We start from the raw sequence: 21599 nt of genomic DNA on the forward strand, positions 1-21599 counted from the left end.
AAGGAATCGGGTGCAAGAAAACCCCGGGAAATAATGCTTATTCACGAAGCACTTACTGTGTGCTGGCACTGAGCCAGTTCCTGACTCGCATCATCTTAATCTCCCCAACAACCCTCTGAGCCAGGTGGTGTGATTACCCTTTTACAGTTGAAGCTAATGAAGTTGAGAGAGGTTAAGTGACTCACTCAAGGTCATTATTGGTCAGTGCTGGGGTGAGAGGCGTGATTCACCTTCAGGTCCTCCTGACTCCAAAGCAGCCGTTAAAGTGGTGTGTGGGGTGAGGGTGGCGGAGGTACAGTGGGGGGTGAGTTAGGGCCGGGGTGGGGTACACCCGAGCCCGCGGAGTGTCTCTAGGGAGGGATTAGGGAGCTTCCTCGGCCCAGCTCCAAGCCGGTGGTGCAGCGCCCGCCCCCGGTCTCGGGCGCAGACTGGAGGCCGCCTCCGGGCCACGTGGTGCGCGCGGCGGGCGCGTCCGAGGAGCCCGCACCGGCTCTCAGCTCAGAGCGCTCCGGGCGAGGAGAGCGGGCGGGAGAGCTCCGGGGAAGGTTTGGTGCGGGCGGCAAGGCGGGCTAAGGAGGCGCGGAGGGAGCGAAGCGGCCAGGGCGCTGCAGCCGGCGACGTCGTGGCCTCTGCCTCGGCCCTTGGAGCTCTCTTCGCGCCTGGTCTCTGCGCCCTGGGCGCACGGTGGAGAGGAACACGGCGCTGGCCGCCCGCCCGCCCGCCCGCCATGGAGTCGGCCACTTCCACTGACACCGAGCTGCAGTCCCCGCTCCTCGCCACAGCTTCGGACGCCTTCCCCAGCGCCTTGCCCAGCGCTGGCACCAATGCGTCGGGGCCGCCGGGCGCCCGCAGCGCCTCGTCCCTCGCCCTGGCTATCGCCATCACCGCGTTGTACTCAGCGGTGTGCGCCGTGGGGCTGCTGGGCAACGTGCTCGTCATGTTCGGCATCGTCCGGTGAGTCCGCTGCCGAGTGGTGCCGCGGGCCTGGACAGGGGTAGTGTAGGGACTGCACACTTGGGACCCTGACCTCGGACCCCAGACCCCAACACCTCCCGGGCCTCCGTACCTCCTGCAGGGGGCGCATGGGGGCCAAGCGCGAAGACCACTTCCATTGAAAGGAGAACGCTGAAATTTGCTGTGTGTGTGTGTGTGTTTAAATAACATTTGATCATCTGTTGGCATTCCCTTGCCTCTGCATCAGGCTATGTGGGACTTTTTGGCAACAGTTTGTGTGTCTGCCAGTTTGTGAGTGGGTGAATCTGTGTTTGTGACAGTACAAATACTCTGTTTGCTTGGACCTCTGAAACCCATAGGGGTGGGCAGAGATGCCCGAGGTGCCCCGGGCCTCTGGGGAGACAGCTGTGTACAGGCTGTCTCTGCAGCTGGGGCGACAGGAGTGTGTGTGTGTGTGTGTGTGTGTGTGTGTCTGCTCCATGCTGTAGGGGCGCTCACCAAATCACACTTGGTGATCATCTGTGGTGGTCCCTGTGCCGGTGTGTGCTTGTCCCACACTGTCAGTTTGTGATTCTCTCTGTACGAGAAGGTGACTATGTGTGGTTTCTTGTCAAACCCCTGACACCCTAGAGGGAGGGGGACATCCAGAGTGGCCTTGGACACTTACGTTTGTGCACTCGTGTGTGTTTGGGGAGGGAGAGCCCATGGTTCCTGGGCACAGAGGGCATCCGCTCGGGGTCAGCCAGTCTGGCTTTTACTCCTGTCTCCAGTGGCCATCTGGTCAGGAGCTCTGAATGTGATTTCGAGAGGCCTCAGATCCTCTTCACACATGCCCTTCCCATTTTCTCCTCTCATAGGGTTTTTTTTTTTTTTTTTTTTTTTTTTTTTTTTTTTACCAAAGGCAGCAGCAGTTTGCTTGGGCTGGAGTTTGTACTTTCACATCAGAAAGTGAGGCTCTCTCCTCGGTATCCGTGAACCTCTCGGGGAGTCTGAAACACCATTGGCTTGCCCCACAAGCAGCCCCCACCCCCACCCAACCCAGCTCTGCTAGTTCAGACCAGGTCAAAAGGATTGAAAGGAAACTCCTAGTCCTATAACTACAAAGATGTCCTGGTATTTACCACTCGTTGAAGATGGGTCCTCTGTGCTGGGTGATCGAGGGCACAGCCCTAAACCTCTCTGGGCCGTGGTGCCCCCGGGCAGGGCAGGGGGAGATTGTGGACCCAGAAGTGGGAGATGTGAACTGTAGTCTCGGCGCAGTCGCTGCTGCCCATCCGAGCGAGGGCAACGCGCCCTGCCCCACCTCCCACCAGCCCCTGTTTCTCTGCCTGAAGGACAGACACTGGTCTCCCCCGCTGGGAAGCACAGCGTCTCCGCAGGACGGAGCACAGAGTGCTGGAGTACAGTATGGGGAGGGGGGTGTGGGTGTTGAGGGGGCTTTGACATCCGTGATCTCTGGGGGATCTTTGCTCCCCCAGGAAGAGTGGAAGATGCAAGAATTTCCTGTGTTTTCCGTGACTCATCCCCAGCTACCGTGGGCAAATTCCCCCAACACAGGCAGCGCCGATCTCTGCTTTGTGTTCCTGTCAGTGATTCTCTCCACTTTGCCTTTGGGGATAGTATAGGGGTTAGAGTTGGGCCAGTCGGTGAATGCATTAATCCCGGCTCTGCCGTGCACTGGCTTTGGGACTTGGGTAAGTCACTTAGTCTCTTCGAGCCTCACTGTCTTCATCTGTAGAACGGGGTAATAATAGGACCTTCTTCAACAGGGCTTTTGTGCGGCGTCGATGGAAGAGCATATATAATGCAGCTGGCCGGGTGCCCGGACCCCACAGGGGAGCTGTCTGTGTGATGAAGAGGAGGGGTTTTCCAGAGTGAGGGAGACACTCACCCTAAGGTGGGCCCGACAGTAGCTACTGTTCTGAGGGCTCCAGGGTCCTGGCATATACCCTCTCTTGGGGGGCCCTTGGTGCTCTAGCCTGGGAAAAGCTGAGCGTCAGTGTGTGCAGCCCCAGTCCCAGGGCCTGTGGCTGGTGGGCTGATGAGCTCAGCGCCCCCACTGCCCTTGAACTAGGGGGAGGCTTCTCATTTCCAAGGGTCTGCTCAGGGAAGGCCCTGGGCTCAGCCTGCTCGGGGTACCCCCAAATGACCTTCCCCAAATCGCCTCATCAAATGCATCTTGCCGGCAGTGCAGCTAAGCACCCCCGGGCGCCCACTTTGCTAAGGCGTTTCCCTGGCCGACCGTCTGTGTGATAACCGTATATCTGGGTCTGGATGACTCAGTCCTCACCTACCTCCCTGTCAGGTAAGCATTAGAATCCTTGTCATCGTCCCTGTTTTACAGATGAGGAGTCTGTGGTTCGGGGAGAGGCAGGGTGACTTGTTCTAAAGGCCCACCGCCAGCTAGATGTGGGGTTGAACCCTGGTCTTGTGACTCCAAGTCCGGAACTTTCCTCAGAGCTGCCTGGGATAGGGGACAGTCAAAGAAATGCATGGAAGGAGGAGGCCGAACCTGTCCCTCCTCTTGTCCTAGAACCAACCCTCAGAGAGTGATGGGGACAGAGGATGGTGAGCCTATACATTGTTTGGCCCCATGTATTTTAGGCTGCTGTCCTTGTGGGGGGGGATGAGGGAGGCTCGAAGTTAGTCCTTCCCCACTGACTGGGAGACTAGGGACAGGGCGGCTGCCTGGGGCTCGGCGTCTGCGGGCAAAGTCCCAAGAGCAGTGGGAAGAGGGGAGCCCAGGACAGAGAGAAGCCTCTGCCCTATCTGTCTCTCTGGCCCCGCATGTGGGGCCTGGCACAACCAGTAAGGGAGTCAGTTGATTGGTCGGATGACTGAATGAATGAATGAATGAATTCTGCTTGTCAATCTTGAGCTTAGGCAGTTTGGGGGGTGGAGGAAGGGAAGGGAAGGTTTGCGAGGGAAGATCTGGCGGACCCTGGGGGCAGGACAGCAGGGCGGTATAGTGTCACAGCTGGGGCTCTGAAGCCAGACTTCTAAGTTCAAATCCTGAGCTTGAAGCCACATGCTCGCTGTGTACTGGGGCTAGCGACTTCACCTCCGAAGCCCGTTTCTTTGCCTGTGAAGTGGGAATGCAACGCATCCTGTGTTGTGAGCATTAAATATGATAGCATGTTGTCTCTGAGCCTTTCAAGCTCTTTGAGAACAGGGAGGGTGTCTGTGCGAAGGAATGGAGAGAGTTAACTAATTCGAGAAAATCCTATGGCTGCTCTGTGCTGGGTGCTGAGATGAGGAGATGGGGGAAAAAAACACCCGCTGCCCTTATGGAGCTTTGAGTCTGGTGGGAGGGTCGCATTCATTGCCTAGGCACCCAACAAGCTTAAATTTGTAGCTGTGGAAGAGTCTGCAGGGGCTTGGGAGCCCACGATGGGGGTCTCCCCCCCGGGTGGGGAGCTCAGAGGAGGCCTCGGAGGGGCTGATGGATGGGGAAGGGGTAACTGAGTGAACAGCTGAGGGAGGGGCTTCTGGTGGGAAGAGGACGTGGACGAGGTGCTGAAAGACAGGAACTCAGGGCTCTCGGAATCGGACCTCACGAAGCACCTCCACTCCTTTTCCTCCCGTGTGCCGCGTCTTTCCCCACCTCAGGGGCCTGCCTGAGGGGCCCACTCCTCCTCCGGGATGCAGACAGGGGCCTCTGGGGAAACGGCCCGTGGTTCCTGAAGAGTGAGCAGGATTTTTCGGGGTGACATCTGCTCCCCAAGCAGAGCGTCACTCCCTAGTCCCGTGACCAGAGTTCGGCCGGCCGGTGACCCTGTGGGTCCTCAGAACAGATGCTGGGCAACCCCTGTCAGTGCCCTGCACGGGGCTGGCGTTGCAGAGTTCCCTTTGGCAGCCCTCTGGGCAAGATGGGGCGTGAAGAGCTTACCCCCCATTTCTGACAGGTCACCCCGTCTTCCCTCTGCCTGGCCCAGATCTTCCTGGTCTGCCTGCCCCAGCGTCCAGGTGGGTAAACCGAGCCTGTGCTTCTCCACTTGGCCTCTTGTCTGTGCCGCGGCCTGCTCTGTTTCCCGGCCTCCGCCTCTCCCTGCTCCTGGTTTCGGCAGGTTGGCACCCCGCTATTTCTCATTTCTCTTACCACTCCAACACTGCCCCCCCGCCCCCCCCCCCCCCCCCCCCCCGCCTGCCGCATCCCTCCTGATTCTCTGTGTTAGGCTCTGGGCTTCTTTGCCCCTCCATCTCTCCCGCAGCTCAGGACTCTCTGGACCAAACGCTGGCTCTGCCATCTTTGAGCAAGTCGGATGGCCACTCTGTACCCCAGTTTCTTCAACCACAAAATGTAGATTCTAGTGCCTGCCTCCTAGGCCCTTTGCCCTAAAAATAAGATGATGTTGGTAAAGCATCATATTTTCCCTCCCAACCCAGGCGACTGCAGCTCAGAGCTGGGAGGGTTAGGGTTGAGCCAGGCACCGTGGGCTGGGGCAGATTGTGACAGGTTCAGGTGTCCCCTCTGTCTACTACCCAGGTGTCACGGGTTGCTGGGAGGTGCTCAGGTGTCAACATTTCTAAATTGGGGGCTCTGAGTCCCCATCTTGATTTTGGGGGCCCAGCATAAACTCCTTCCCTTTTGTCTCCCTCCCCTCTCTTGTGGCCTGGGTCGGGGTCCACAGACCCGGTGCCCCAGTGCCTCTGTGTGGGATCTCACCCAGGGAGGTGACACAGTGCAGTCCTAAAGGTCACAGCTGGAGTTCAGGTAGTGCCCCATCTCAATCCCAGTTCAGTCACGTCCTGGGCAAACAGCCTGACTGCCTGAGCCTCAAGGTAAAATTGGGGTAATCGTTGCAGATTACCAGGAGGGTTGGGGACCTCATGCATGTGAAAGGCCCCAGCACCTGGCGCTGTGAGCCCTCGGGGAGCCGGCACCCCTGCAGCTGCTCCAGGCATGCAGAGCGGGTGGCCCTGAGGCCTGACTGTGTTCTCCACCTCAGGCCCTCTGCTCTTCCTGCATCGTCTGCACATTTACTCACTCAACAAGCATTTGCTGATGCTGACCCCTGCCAGACCTGTCCAGCCCCAGCTCCCACCCCCAGCCTCTCACCTTAAGCCTCAGCGTGGCCTCTGGCTCCTAACCCAGCCGTGCCCATCAGGAGCCCCTGGGTAGTTACATGGGGTGGAGCATTCCACACACAGGGAACAGCATGAGCAAAGAAAGGTTCAGTGGATGTTCCAGAGTTGCAGAGAGTGGGAAGGTTCACTGTGGCTGAGATGAGAGTATCAGGGCTGGGTGGCTGTGACAGGGGAGAGGGTGCAGGGACAAAAGCAGCAAAGGCCTTGCCAGCAGGTGTCCTCCTCACTGCGGCTGTCATGGTGCCTGCTGTGAGCTTAGCTTTGACCGGGCTCTGGAGCCAGGGATGAATCCACCAGCTATAGCCTCTGCCTCCCAAAACTCCCGGTGAGGCGCACGTGTTAGAGGAACTCCGTGGACCAGCCCCAGGTAGTTGGAGGGAGGACTGAGGAAGGAGACGGTCTGGTGGGGCTGTGTCAGGGGCCAGAGGTTGTACTGAGGCTCCACTTTCAAGTCCGGACAGTGGGAGCATGGGCTGGACAGGCCCTCGGGGCCCACGGTAAGGTGGCCATGCTGGGAAATGGGGGAGCTTTGGGTCACAGGCCATGGGGGAAAGGACTTTGGAGCCGTCAGTCTGTCCCGAATGGGGTTCGAGAGGATGAGTTTGGTGTGGGTGGCTGTGAGGAGCATTGGATGGGGAGGGCCTCCGGTGTGGGGAAACCAGACAGGCCAGCTCAGGGTGATGGAAGAGAGCCGTGTGACCTTGGACTGGTCACCGAGGCCCTGGCCTCTGTTGTCCCCTGAGACGCTGTTGGATTTGTAAGAAGGCAGGAGGCTAGGCCAGATGACCCCTGGTGAGGAGGAGCAGGGACAGCAAGCGGCAGCCCTGGCTGGTGTTCCTGCTCTGTCTCCTGGCCTTGACCCGGAGCCAACACTCCCCAGGCCTTGGGTTCATTCCCTGAGGAGTGTGTGACTCAGACACCAGAGACTGAGGCCAGAGGAGTCACAGAGGGCACCGAGGAGCATCTCCTGAGCTTCTGCCACATGCCAGAGGCTTGTCCAAGCCTCACGGCGGCTCTGCCACTGGGGCTGTAGATGCTCATGTACAGATGAGGGTGTAGGTGCCACTCAGGCCCGACAGGTGCAAACCCAGGTCTTCCCGATGCCAAAACCACTCCACTTGGACTCTGCTACTGCCGTCCACAAGGCACAAGGGGGATGGGGGTGAGAGCGGGGGCATCCGTTGGAGAAGGCAGGAACAGGGCAGACTGCAGACCTCTGAGGCCTCTGCGTGGGGTCACAGCTGTTGAGAGCCTGCATGTTGGAGTCAGACTGACCTGGGATCGCATCCCCAGCTGTGCCACTTGCTAAAAGAATGAAGTGGGGCCATACATACAACAACCTTTCTAAGCCTCAGTTTTCTTATCTGTGAAATGGGAGTAGCAGTAGACCCATGTAGGGTGGTTATGAGAAGTTCGAGAGGCATGACGTGAAGGACTTCGGCACAGAGCCAGGCATTTAGTGAGCATTCAATCAACATTTCCTATTATTTCTATTAGAAGAGGAGTGAGACTTGCTTCTCATTCATCTGATCGATATTTATGGAGCCCCATAGGAAGTAGAATTATTGGGTGGAAACTGTAGGGAAACTTTATCCGTTCAATATTAGAAACATCCCTTTACTATAAAGGTAACACAGTAGTTATTTCAGAGAAAAGCTTTGTCTTTTTGGTGTATTTCCTTCTCTCTCTCTTTCTCTTTTAGGCCCCTTTGTGTTTTAATGATGTGAGGATCACACTATAAATAATGGTTGCATCTTATAAAATATATTTTGTAAGCTGCCATTTTGCTTAACATTATGTCATGAGCACATTCTTATGTTAGCAAACATTCTCTGAAAACATGATTTTTTGATGGCTGCAATATTTATGAATGTGTTCTATTTGGGGGGACTTATGTTATTTCCAGTACTATGCCAGTCTAAATAATGCATCTGTGAACATTCTTGAACACTTATGTTTGTACACATCTCATAATTTCTTTAAAAATTTTTTTAATTTATTTTATTTTTAGACAGAGGGGGTGGGAGGGAGAAAGAGAGGGAGAGAAACAGCAATGTGTGGTAGCCTCTCGAGCACCCCCTACTGGGGACCTGGCCCGCAACCCAGGCATATGCCTTGACTGGGAATTGAACCGGTGACCCTTTAGTTTGCAGGCCAGCACTCAGCCCACTGAGCCACACCAGCCAGGGCGCACATCTCATGATTTCTATAAGGAATTTTGCAACTGTCAAAGATGTCCAAGAAGGTATGGGCGCTGTGTAATATAGGGAGCTTCCCATCACTGAGGTATGTGAGGGGACACTGGCCCACCACTGGGGGCAGCTTTGCGTGGAGGAAAGATAAGACAATTTCAGGCTCCTCTCACTATGGCTGAGATTTGAAGAATGCTTCTGGGACGCTGTGATCTCAGATCCTTTTTCTTCCCTGCCTGGCAGATGATGCCTGGACTTTGAGAGGAAGGGGGCCGTGCAAGGGCAAGGCATGATTTCATTAAGCTCAGAGTCCTGGGACCTCTAAATCCAATTGGCTACCCAGAACATCATAACATGCCAGGAAGAGGGCTAATCGTGAGGTGGGCAGGACAGAAAGCCTGGCTTAAATGAGTAATTGCACATCATGCAGGCTTCAGCGGCCCTATTACCAGCTGGGGGACATGGGGTGGGATGGGGTGTCTGGGTTGTGCTCTGTTGATTTATAGCTCCCAGCGCAGCTGCAGAAATCAGTAGCTTTGTCTCTGGCCTGGGTGGGTGTATGAGGAAGAATTGTGTCTTTTGTCACTTGCCGAATCTTTCTTGGTAAATGGCAAGAACTCAAACTTCAGAGTCCTCGGAGCCCTATTCAACGAACATCACACAAAAAGAGGTGGAAACAGCCTCACATTTCTCTCTGCGGGAGCAGCCGTTCACCAAGGCATAGCATTTTGAATCACGGATGATGCTTCTCTTTATTGAACACTTGTTTTATGCCACGTGCCCTGCCTAGAGTATTTTATTTAATCCTCATACCTGTGTGAAGTGACCCCCATTTTACAGATGGGGAAAGGTGAGGTTCAGAGAAGAGATGTGACATGCTCCAAGTCTCAGAGTCGGGTTGAAGTCAGGCCAGGCTGACCTTAGAGCCCACGCTCACAACCACTGCCCTGGCTTCTGCTGCCTTGTGTGTTACGTTCAGCCCATCTGATTTACAAGGGAGGAAATCCTTGGGGCCTGGGGATGTTCTGTGTCTTTTGAGTTAGAGGCCAAGTCAGGCCTGGAACCTGCCTTTCCTAACCCCTTGCCCCCTCTTCTTGCATCTCTTTCCACGCTTGGAATTACCTGGGCTAAGGGAGAGCCAAGGGTGGCTGGAGATTGTGGTACCCGGGAGCGGGAGAAGTGGGTTCCTGCACAGGCGGTCTGGCCTAAGGGCCACCAACAACACCTGATAGGCCCCAAAGAACCCCGGGTTTCCTGGCGCAGGGCCTGCAGCTGGCGCGGCAGCCACACTCTTCAGAGGCAGAGAGACTGGGGTTCAAATCCAGGTCTGCTGCTTCCTAGCTGTCCGCCCTTGGGCTCACCTCCCTGAGCCCGTTTTCTCATCTGTGAAACGGAGGCGACAGAGAAACACCTATTGAACAAAGAGGAGAAAGGACTCATGGACATGGACAACAGGTGGCTATTGCAGGGGGTTGGGGGGAGGTATGAGGGGACTGAATGGTAATGGAAAAAATAATATAATTAAAAAAATAAAATGGTACTTATTGGAAATAAAAGCACCTGTACGGCAGGGTCGTGGTGAGCATCCACGCCGCGGCCCCTCTAAGTACCAGGCACACTTCCAGGCGAGGGGCGGGCAGCGGTGAGCAAGGCCCATCCCTGCCCTCACGGAGGTGACGTTCTCGTGGGGAAGAGATAGACGATGACAAACCAGACGTGAGGTGAAGGCTGTGGGCAGTGAAGCCAACTGAAACAGGCCTGGGGACAGAGCCCGGCGGGGCTGCGGGTGCACACGGTGGGGCTGAGGAGAAGGGGGCACTAAGCGGAGGCCTGTTGCCGGGGGCGGGGCGGGAGGGGGGAGTGTTTTTGGTAGAGGGTACCGTGAGGTCAAAGGTTAAGAGGGAAGCTATATGGCCTTAGTGCAGGGCCGGGCCAGTAACAGGAAATTGTTGGTGATGATGAAGCCCTTTGGCCGGTTGCCTAGCACTGGGGCACCGGGGAGAGGAGTTAAACCAGGGGAGAAAGGCCGCTTCTCCAGGTCAGCCCAGATACCCCTGCAGGACAGATGGAGGTATATCTCTTTCCCTTGGTTACAAGAGCTTATCCTCCTGAAGTGCTAGGAAATGCCCCTCATCTAGTGATTTTCCATTCCTTCCTGTGGGGGTGGGGGTGGGGGGGTGGTTGTCCTGCCCAGAGCCGGGGGTGGGGCAGGTAGCCCCCAGACACTCCCTCCACCTGCTCTGCCTTGTCCTCCCAGATAAGAGAGGGTGCAACAGCAAAGCATAGCATGTTCACTCCACGAGACTTCACAACCAAATCAGAACCCCTGACCTTTCCCGAGTGCTGACGAGGTGGTAGGAGCTCTGTGGGGTGCCTCGTATACGATCTCACTTAATTCTCCCTACTCTGGGAGGTTGGCACCATCCTCCTCTCCCCCTGGCAGATGAGGACCCCGAGGCTCAGAGATGGTGGTTCACTGGCCGAGGGCCACAGTGGGCAGAGGCAGTCAGCCTTTGCTCCGAGGGCCCCTCGACTCCCAGAATCCACGCGAGCCAAGTGTCCACGGAGCGATGTCCGAGAAGAAGGTCGAACTCATGATACCCTCTGATTCCAACAGCAGCAAAAGGACTTTTTCGTACAGCCAGAGATTGGGAGAGGCCATGGAGCAGGGAGACTGGTTTATAAAGTTATTAAAATAATCAATTGTTAATAAATAAAACAAAAGCGAAGCTGTGCGGTGTGTCAGGCAGCGGGAGAAGTGATGGGTAATGCACAGCCTGGCCAAAGGCCCAGGGGTGGGACACCTGGGCTTTTCGGAACAGCTGACTTTGGATCCTGGTCCTGTCCTTTCTACACTCCCGGACGGGCCCCTCTCCCCTTGGGGTCAGCTTCCTTCTGTGAACAAATCGGGTGTGCATTGATTGACAGCTACTCCCAGGGAGGATGTTGAGTCAGCGGTGGGGGTGGGGTGGGGGTGTGGGGGTGGAGAATGTGTGTGAAGTGCTCTGCAGGGGGCCTGCTTGGCCCCTTTGTCCTCAGAGTGTGCCTGGGGCTGGGGGACAGGTTAGGCCACGGGTAGCATCCACACAGGGTCATTATAAATGATGAACTTGTGGGCAATGTTTTTATATGGGACTGTGGGATTGGAGCCTTTCCTTGGCGAGGGTAAGGACTAGAAATATGGCCAGCACGCGCATGCGTTCTGGTGATAATGTCACAAGACTTCGCTCGGGAGACCCGACATGAAAATCTCGTTTAGTCCCTACAACACACTGGGCGGCGGGAAGAATTTAGTGTGCTTGTTTTACAGACGAAGAAGCGGAGGCTCAGAGATGTCAGACTTTTGCCCAAGGACACCCGCGTGAGTGTCTGTCCGCAGAGGAGTCTGCCTTCTCTCCGCTTTGTCTCGCTGCCTCTCATCACATTGGACCCCAGCCACGACCCAAGCTGGCGGTGGTTGGCACTGCCCTTCTCCAGGCGAGGGGACCGTGTGGCACCAGCAGCCTAAGCCGAGAGCCTGGGCCTTCGGGTCTGTGCCCGTCAGGGTCCTCCCAGAGGACGAGAACCACTAGGGTGTGTTTCGGGGAATCGGCTCGTGTGACTGTGGGGTCTGGCTCCGCAGGTCTGAAATCCGCAGGGCAGGCTGGCAGGCCTGGGACCCTCGGGTGGCAATGAGGCTGTGGTCCCCAGGCAGAATTTCTTTTTCCTTAGGGACCTCAGGTTTTGGTTTTTTTAACATGTTAATCACAGTAATTTTAATTTTATTTTGAATTACACTGGAAATCGCATTTCTAAAAAAGTATCCTTTCTCTCTTTTTTAAGATTTTATTTATTTATTTTTAGAGAGGGAAAGGAGGGAGATAGAGAGAGAGAGAAACATCAGTGTGCAGTTGCTGGGGGTCATGGCCTGCAACCCAGGCATGTACCCTGACTGGGAATTGAACCTGCGACACTTTGGTTCGCAGCCCAAACTCAATCCACTGAGCTACACCAGCCAGGGCTTTGGAAACCGCATTTTTGTCCTAGAGGCCAACCTTCTTTGTCAAGGGTACTCTCCTTTACTTGAAGTCAGCTGACTGTAGATCTTAACCTCATCTATAGAATATCTTCCCAGCAACACCTAGGTTCGTGTTTGACTAAATAACCAGCTACTGTAGCCTCACCAAATTGATGCATAAAAGTAACCATCACAGGGTCAGGGGGACCCAGCTCCAGTCCTGGTACTGCCACCTGCAGGCTGTGTGACCTTGGGCAAGTCTCTCTGCCTCCCTGACCCCCGGGCCCCCACCACATGCTGTGAGAGCGCTTACCACAGGCATTTGTTACGAGGATTAAATAAATGATGTAAATCCAGTGTGTTTGTCCAGCGCCTGTTACATAGAAAGAGTGGAGACGCACACAAAAGTACATGGTTATGAAATAATGTTTTCTTTTTTTAACTTTTCTTTATGGGAATATCTTTTTTCTAAAGATTTTCTTTCTTTATTTTTAGAGAGGGGAAGGGAGGGAGAGAGGGAGAGAAACATCAATGTATGGGTGCCTCTTGTGTGCCCCCTACTGGGGGCCTGGCCCGCAACCCAGGCATGTGCCCTGAGTGGGAATTGAACCAGTGACCCTTTGATTCCCAGGCTGGCACTCAACCCACTGAGCTACATCAGCCAGGGCATGTTTTCTAATTGCAGCACAATTGTTTGTTCCTGCGATTGCCTTCCCTTTCGCACTGGCTGCTCCTGGAGGGCAGGAACTGTGTCCCATTCATCTTCTGTCCTGTTTTCCGGCTCAGCAGCTGGCCCTAAGGAGTTATTACTAAGTATTTCTTAAATATCTGGTTGACACGTTATTCATGAGATTCGCTCTGTTGAGTTGGGATCTATAATAAAAATCCCCCAACTACCAGACAAGAGGGAAATAAAATGTGCAGGGACGTCAGGCCTCTGTTCTCTCTAGAACAACCCCTTCTCAGCTTAGGGAATCTTTCCACCAGGGGCCTTCTCTGAGCCTTCTCCTCTGTGTCCCCACGGTGCCCTATGTGGCCCCCATCAGAGCAGGGACCACACACATTTTCAAATACGTGGTTGTTCCTCTGGCTCTCTCCCCCCGAAATGGGTACATGTGGGGCTGGGGGAGAATCCTTTGTTCATAGCTGGAGCCCCACCCTGGGGGCTGACACTTAAGACATCACGTCAGTAGGTGTTTGTGGGGTGGGGGGGCATGTCCTCAATCCAGAGACCCATGGGGTGACAAGTCACACTTGAGGAACTCTGCTTTCTTGGGGCCTCTCCTATGTCTGGCTGCCCCATCCCTCGGTCCAGCCACCCTTTAAGCCAGAAGCAGAGCCAGGGTGACGGAGAAGAGCTTCTCTTCCCTGCTTCCGCGAGCATATTGTGGCTTTTGAATGAGGAGTCTGCCCTGTTTACTGCTGACCTTGGCGGCCTCCCTGCTCCTGTTCCGCTCAGGGGCCCTGTGTTTCCGTGGTCCAGCTGTTAATCTTCTCCAGTGACATACTCACTGGGTCTCATTATAATTAACCACTTTTCCTTCCTCGGGTTTTGCCAAAACTGAGACAGCTAATTAATTTCTGGCCACTTGCCACTCCTGTTGAATGGTGGGCGGGGACGGAGCCCGCAGCCCGTGCTGCCCGGCTGCCTCGTTTTTGCCGGTCCGAAGAGCAGCCACCGTTTGTCTGCAAATAGGGGGAACCCTGCCCTGAACCCCGGCCGCCTGGCAGCTGCCCTATTTAAGCTGCTCCCCACAGTGGGCAGAGCCTTTGTGATCGCTGCTCCAGTGGTGCCTCAACTTTCTTATTTGTAAAACAAAGGGGTTGAACTTGACATACAGGGCAGAGAAGGTGTGGTGGAAGTTAGGAGTCAGAGGACCCGAGGCCCCACCCAGGCCCTGCCACTCCTCGCCGCCAAGGGACTTTTGGTGAGCTACTTCACCCCTCTCAGCCTCAGTGTTCCTCACCTGTACAGTGGGTTTATAACGGTCCCCTCCATGGTGGCCGTGCAGACCCAGTGGCATGAAGAACGCACATGTGGCACTTGCTGTGCGGGGCAGCGGGCACCTGGTAAGTGCTCAGTAAACACTCTCAGTGGCCACCTTTCCCTTCAGTGCTAACAGTCTGTGTTCCTGACGACCAAAGTCCTTTTGCTGGGACAGCTGGGGAGTGGAGCAGTGTTAACAGACATCGCTTCTGTGTTTTAGGCCTCGGCTGGCCAGATGGTGAGCACCCTATAGGAGCTTCCTCGGGCTGCCACGACAAGTTACGTACACTGAGAGGCTTAAAGAAATGGATTCTTCACAGCTGAGGAGGCTAGAGGTCTGACACCAGGCAGGGCCATGCTCCCTCCGGGGCTCCTGGGAGGAGCCCCTCCTTCCCAGCGGCTGTGCGCACTGGCAGCGCTTGGCCTCCCTGGGCTCGCGGCTGCGTCGCTCCGGTGTTTGCCTCTGTCTTCGCATGGCCCCGTGCTCCTCTGTCTGTGTGTTCCCTTTTGTGAGGACACCGGTCAGACTGGAGTCAGGGCCCACCCGAACCTAGTCTGGCTTCATCTTAATGCATTTCGTCTGCAGAGACCCTGTTTCCAAATGAAGGTCACATTGTGAGGTGCCGGGTGGACGTGAGTTTTGGGGGCACCTATTCAACCCAGTACCCTCTTAGGGCTCACTTTTCTCCTGTGTGCGAGGACGGTGGTGGTAGCAATTTCGTAGGGTTGTTGGGGGGACGGAATGAGATCATCTGTGGGAGTGTTATGCTCGAGTTCAGGAGAAGATGTCAGACGGTCTAAGCCCTGGGTCTGTGTAGCTGCTGTGACGGAGATGGTGGCAGAGATGGTGACAGTGATGGAGACGGTTCCACCCATGGACCTGCCCTTCCTTGGTCATCACCGGACACGGGGCCTAGAATATAGGCATCTACGCAGGGCCCAGGGCCACGGCAGGGACTCCGAAGCCTTGGACGGGACGGGAGCTCCCTCTTCCTCTGGCCTCGGCTATCTCAGCCCTCATCTGGGCCTTAGCTCTTGGGAGAGCAGCCTGGAGAGGTAGAACCTGGCCTCCCAGACATCGGGAGAACCAGTGCTCTATGTAACCTTGTACCTTACGTCTTCCCCTCCCCAGGCCTCAGTTTTCCCATCTGTAAAGTGGGAGAGAGGTTTTGAATTCATTGTTACAGGTGAGAGCATCTTCCGCTTCTGAAGTTCCAGCACAGGGCTCCGTGTGCCACCCCAGCGGTGGCAGGTTACCCAGGGCCAGCAGGGGAGCCGGGGTCCTAGGGTTTCCAGAGCAGCTCGGCAGGTTCACTCGGGGCCCGTTTTCCTCATCTGGGCAAGGGGAGAGGCTGCGGTCCTATGAGCGTGCCTGGCAGTGTGCTAGGACATCATAGGCGTGAACTCATTCAATATGTGGGATTGTAAATGATGCTCAGTTTGTTTCACAGAGGAGCAAACGGAGGCTCGGAGGTGTTAGAACCCGCCCAAGATCAGACTGTTAGTTAGGGGCCGAGCCGGGGCTTAAATCTGGTGTGTCCCGTGCCAAGCTCTGCGCTTCTCCCCGGTTTACACCTTCTCTAGGTTAAGGGCTGCTCTGACCCATTACCACACACTCGATGGCCTAGGACAGCAGGGGTGTGTTCCCTCACAGTCTGGAGGCCAGAAGCCTAAACCATGTCTGCGGGGCTGCAGCCCTCTGACGGCTCTTGGGGAGAAGAACCCTTCCCCGCCCCTTCCAGCTGCTGGTGGCTCCATCCCTCAGTTTGCGGCTGCATCGCTCTGGTCTCTGCTTCTGTCTCCAAACGGCTGTCTCTTCTCCCTGTGTTTCTCTTACACGCACACCTGTCATTGGCGTTAGGGCCTGCCCAGACCCACCCAGATAGCCCGGGAGGCGTGTCCTCTGGGGATTCTGAATGTAATTACATCTGTAAAGACCCTTTTTTCCCAAAAGGTCACATTCATAGGTATTGGTGGTTCGGATGCGGATGTATCTTTAAAAAAATAAAATATTTTAAAATTTATGTTTAGAGAATGGGGATGGGAGGGAGAAAGAGATGGAGGGAACTTCGGCTGATGTTCTACCAGCGGTGAGGCCAGTCAGGTGAGAAGTACATGGAAACCACATCTGGTTATGGGAGGATGCGGCCAGCCACGGGGCAGAAACCTGGAAACCTGTCCTCGGAAGCCGTCTGTGCTGGCTGGGGTGTGTGTCCATGTGAGTGAGGTTGCAGATCCCACAGAAAACGGATTTGGTCTCAGTACTTGCCTGGCGAGATGGGAGAAGGCCAGGCCTGAGCACCCTCTGTGTGCCCGTGACATGATTTACCTGCATCACCTCCGGGCCTCCTCTGACCTAAGAGGTGGTGTCATCGTCTCTCAGATAGTGACATTAATTAATCCATGAGGACAAATCAAGAGGGGCTCGGAGAATGGCCACACAGTGCTGGGAAGGCAGCTAACCAGAAAGCCGTAACAGCTAACATGCACCGAGTGCGCACTTGTATGACTAGGGTCTCACCACAGCTGGATGGGGCTGTGTCCTGTTACATTTCCATTTTCCAACACATGGCAGGGAGCAGGGTTAGTTTTAGATTCTGTGTTTTCGTGGGCAGAACCAGGAAAAACAGTGCCAGGTAAGAAGGAGGCGGTCTCAAGCTCAAAAAGAGAGAGGGGGCAGGGGGAGAGAGAAAGGAAGGAATGAAGGAAGGAAAAAAAGAGAAGAAAAATAAAGAAAAGAACTTGCCTATCCAGTGAGTTGCCCCAACAATGGGATGGATTGTGCCCGCAGGTGGGGAGCTCCCTGTCTCCCACGCACTCAAGTAGAATCGCGCAGCCATTTGGAGGGAGTGCCGTGGAGGGAGGGCCCTCACTATGAAGTTTCCTTCTGCTCAGATTCCAGGGGACAGTTTTCTCTAGGAGCCCATCAGATAGCTGTGTGCATGAAGATGTTTATGACGGCGTTATTTATGATAACAAAAGCAGAAATAATCTATATACGTTTCAACAGGGGATTTATTAAGTAACTATATTCAGGGGTCTCCGTATCTGTGAGTGAGACTTGATTTAGCCCGAAGTCTGTTTTTGTGTGGTCCTTGAGAGAAAAACCGTTTTTATACTTTCAAAGGGTTGTTAGAAAGGAGAAAAAGAATAGCCCTGGCTGGTGTGGCTCAGTTGGTTGGAACATCATCCCATAAATTGAATGGTTGCGGGTTCGATTCCCGGTCAGGGCACAAGCCCAGGGTGCGGATTCTGTCCCCAGTCCATGTGTGTGAGAGGCAACCGGTTGATGTTTGTCTCTGACATCAAAGTTTCTCTCCCTCCCCCTCTCCCTCCCTTCCCTCTAAAATCAACCATGTCCTTGGGTGAGGATTAAAAAAAGAACAAAGAATACACAGCAGAGACCTTACATGGCCCAGAAAGCCCAAAATGTTTACTCTCGGACTCGACAGAAAAAAAGGGTTTTTGTCCTCTGGACGAGAATAACAATTAGTTCAGTCACCAAAAATTATATTAATCTGTATCTATGGTTATCAAAAGGTGGACACAGCTTACTCTTGGAAGAAGCAGGCTGTGTACCAGCATTAGAGCAAGATCCCGGGGACATGAAACAGTGTGTGTGTGTGTGTGTGTGTGTGTGTGTTATCTGTAATGATGGTCTGCAATATTAGTGATTGTTTTTAAGCTTTCTTCATCAAATGTTTCTGTGTCGTTAGAACATTTTATAATGAGCAGCTGTTATTTTGAGATCTCAACAGCATTTGGGAATAAAATGAATTCTAAATACTCCAGCGATCCACGCTGTTCGGGACCAAATGAGTTTTGGTCTCGGCCGCAGCTGTGTGGTTTGACTGGGTTGCTCAGGTGTCCGTCCCAGTGCCGGTTGGACAGGGGGTTGGTGCTCTCAGCTGGCTGCTGTTGCTGTTATTGTTTGGGTTTTTAGGTCTCTTACCCTGACTTTGACCCACACGGGCTTTTGTGCATAAATGGGGAAAAAAATTCCCCTTAGTTTAGTTGAAAGCAAATGAGCTACTTTGGATAAATGATCTGACAATATTTCTCTCTGCGGCTGCAGAGCTGAGTCACTTCAGATGCAGGGCAGACGGGCTCGGGCCCAGATGTCCTTCAGGGGCCCTGGGTCGGTCCAAGCTGAGGAGAGGAGGGAGGGGGGGTAAAGGAAGACAGAGGAGGGGCAGGGAGGGGGAGGGCTGTCCCAGTTTGAACTCTTCGCTCTGTGCCTTGCTACTGGCTTCTGTCCACAGGGAGTCCTCCAGCAGACACCGTGTCCCCTCAGTATAGCACGAAGGGGACGCGGTGGCTGCCTGAAGGACGTCCCAGTCTGGAGGAAGACTGACTCACTGACCTTCATTCATTCACCAAACGTGTCTGGAGCACCTGCTTGGTGAGAGGCACTGCTCTAAGTTCTAGGTGCAAAGTGGTGACCAAGACAAACACCATGCTTTCGGGGAGCTCACACTTTAACCGTCAGAGAGAGTGTGTGAGGGGCACGCGGAGTGCTTCGGGTCCACAGGAGAGAAGCTGAAACCGAAGTCAAAGGAAGGCACAGGGGTTTCAGGGAAGAGCCCTGGGACCGACTCTCTGCTCAGCCTCTTTCTGACTGCAGCCTTGGGCAAGTTCTGTGTAGATTGGGAATAATAAACACTGTCTACCCTTTAGGGGGCTCTGGGAGGGTTGAACGATGCAGATTGCTCCCCCAGTGCCTGGCACATAGTCAGCATCCAACCAGTGTTTATTATCTATTAAAGAACAAAAGAACCCCAGTGTAAGGAGTGCATACAATCATGCCTGAGAACAGCTTGCACATAGTTGTTTATAAATACTGTTTGTGCCCTGGCTGGTATGTTTCAGTGGATCGAGTGCTGGCTTGTGAACCAAAGAGTCACCAGTTCGATTGCCAGTCAGGGCACATGCCTGGGTTGTGGGCCAGGTCTCCAATATGGGTCGTGCAAGAGGCAGCCACACACTGATGTTTCTCTCTCTCTCTATCTCCCTTTCTTCCCCTCTGTCTAAATAAATATATCTTAAAAAAAAAACAAAGCCCCCTCGTGACCAGTGCTGCATTGGCCTCTCCTCCTTGCCCCATCAGGCCCTGTCCTTGTGCCTGTGACATTGTTCTGAAGCGTGTGGGTCTGCCCCTCCCAACTCCACCTGGACTGTGAGCAGGTTGTCTCCAGGCCCCCGGACGCAGCAGGGGCGAGGACTGTGTGGAAACCAGATGGATGTTGTGGAGTCAGCCTACCTCTGGCCTCCGGAATGGGCTCCTCGCCACGGCCAGTGTTTGATAAGGCAGTGCAGGTGGCGCGGAGGCTGGGGGACAGCGAGCAACAAAGCACAGGCCCGAGGGGTTACAAGCGTGAAGCTAAGGTTGCTCCTGTCACTGTCACCTCCTAGCTGCATGCCTTTGGGCTAGCCCTCTAACACCTCCTTTGTAGAGTGAGGACGGTGTTAACACCAGGGCTGCAGCGAGGATGCGGTGAAATCGTGCATTTGCTGCTTCTGGAGGAGTGCCTGGCACACGAAGAACAGACGCTCAGAGGACATTGCTGAAAGGAAACGAACAACCGACCGAAGCCGTCAGACCGGTCCCTCCGAGGCCTTGCACGGAGGAGGGAATGTGTTGACTTTCTTCTGAGCGCCGGGCACTCTGACACCAGCCAGTCTAACCGACTGCCCCTGTGCGCCTGGGGGAGACAGTTCTGACAAGGAGCTTGCTTGTCATCCGGGAAGCCCAGCCCTTCAGAGCCTCCGGAGGTAGGGGGTGTGGATTTAATGGGGCCCTGGCTGCGCTGCAGTCGCAGAGCACGCCAATCTCCTTCAAACTGAAGGAGAATTAACAGAGGTGGTGACGATCTTCCCTGACAAATGGGGCTGTGTGACAGAAGACGGGATGGGTTGAGAGCTCTGAAACTCAGTGCTTCAGATAAAGGCAGCCTTGCCCCAGACGGAGATGTTTGGGAGCAAATTCTCTAGCAGCTGCATCATTCCAGGTGAGCTCTTGGGGATTTGGACTTAGAAAGAAAGCAAAGGGTTTCCCAATGCATCTCAGAGTCAACAGAGGTTCTGTTGGATCTTAATGTTCTCACCCCCAGGGTTGGGTCCAATGATGAGAATGAGAACTGAACTGATGAGAAAAAAGCAGAAAAATATCAGAGGAAAAAGCAAACCGAAAGGGCTGCCAGTTCTGGTCTACATGCTGCCTAGTGAGCTAGACATGTTCGCACGTTTTGGCCTCTAAAAAACATGATTTACATTGACATTATGAATAAGAAAATAGGCTCAGAGAGGTGAAGTAATTTACCCAAGGTCACACAGCTACGTGTATGGAGGAGCCAAGATCTGCATGGCTCTGAGGGGCCCTTCACCGCATTCTCCTGCTTAGAAAACAGACCGTGACAGCTCTTGATGATCCATGACCTTTTTTAAATTGTGATAAAATGCATATAACAGAACATGTACCATATTAGTCAGTGTTTAAGCGTCCGGTTCAGCGACATGAAGTGCATTCCCATCGTCACGCGGATGTCAGCCCCATCCGTCTCCAGAACTCTCCTCACCCTCCCAAACCTAAACCCGCTCCTCATGAACAAACGCCCCCCAGCTCCACCCCAGCCCTGGAAACTGCCATTTGACTCTCTGCCTCTATGAATCTGGCCACTCTAGGGACCTCCTGCAAGTGGAGCCATATGGTATTTGTCTTTTTGTGTCTTTGTGTCTGGCCTATTTCACTTGGCACAATGTCCTTAAGGTGCATCCATGTTGCAACATGGGTCAGAATCTCCTTCCTTTTTAAGGCTGAATAATATTCCACTGAGTGGAGAGACCACCTTTCATTTACCCGCTCTCCTGTCCTTGGACCCTCGGACTGGCTGTTGTGAACAATGCTGCCGCGGACATGGGTGCACAGAGATCTGAGGTCCTACTTTGGTTGTTTCGGGCGGACACCCAGCAGTGGGATTGCGGGATCGGATGGTAATTCTGCTGTCAGTTTCTTGAGGAATCGCCACGCTGTTCTCGGCAGCATCTGGACACTTTACATTCCCGTCAGCGCTGCTCAGGGGTTTCCGCTCTTCCTCATCCTCTCCCATGCCAGTTATTTTCTGTTTTTATTTTTTTGCTAGTAGCCCTCCTGGTAGGCAGTATCTCATTGTGAGGGGGTATCTCATTGTGGTTCTGATTTGCATTTCCCCAGTGATCCGATCCCTGATGTTGAGCATCTTTTCATGTGCTTATCGGCCATTCGTATTTTTTTTAGAGAAATGTCTCCTCAGGTCCTTTGCTTGTTTTTAAAGTGTTGAGTTCTAGGAGTTCTTTGTATGTTTTGGATATCAGTCCCTTAACAGATCCGTGACTTGCGGGTATT

At 54.2% G+C, this 21599-nt stretch overlaps 1 protein-coding gene across 1 annotated transcript in view; it reads left to right on the forward strand.

Annotated features, from left to right (window-relative positions):
• The first annotated feature begins 543 nt into the window (after positions 1–543).
• The window catches only part of OPRD1 (opioid receptor delta 1), a 31877-nt gene continuing 10821 nt past the window's right edge, over positions 544–21599 (forward strand). The window contains exon 1 of the mRNA XM_028513180.2: positions 544–954. Coding sequence (XP_028368981.1) covers positions 728–954 — 227 coding nt within the window. The 5' untranslated portion in view covers positions 544–727. The remainder of the gene's footprint in view (positions 955–21599) is intronic.

The sequence above is a fragment of the Phyllostomus discolor genome, chromosome 5, assembly GCF_004126475.2.
Source record: "Phyllostomus discolor isolate MPI-MPIP mPhyDis1 chromosome 5, mPhyDis1.pri.v3, whole genome shotgun sequence".
In the NCBI taxonomy this organism is placed as follows: domain Eukaryota; kingdom Metazoa; phylum Chordata; class Mammalia; order Chiroptera; family Phyllostomidae; genus Phyllostomus; species Phyllostomus discolor.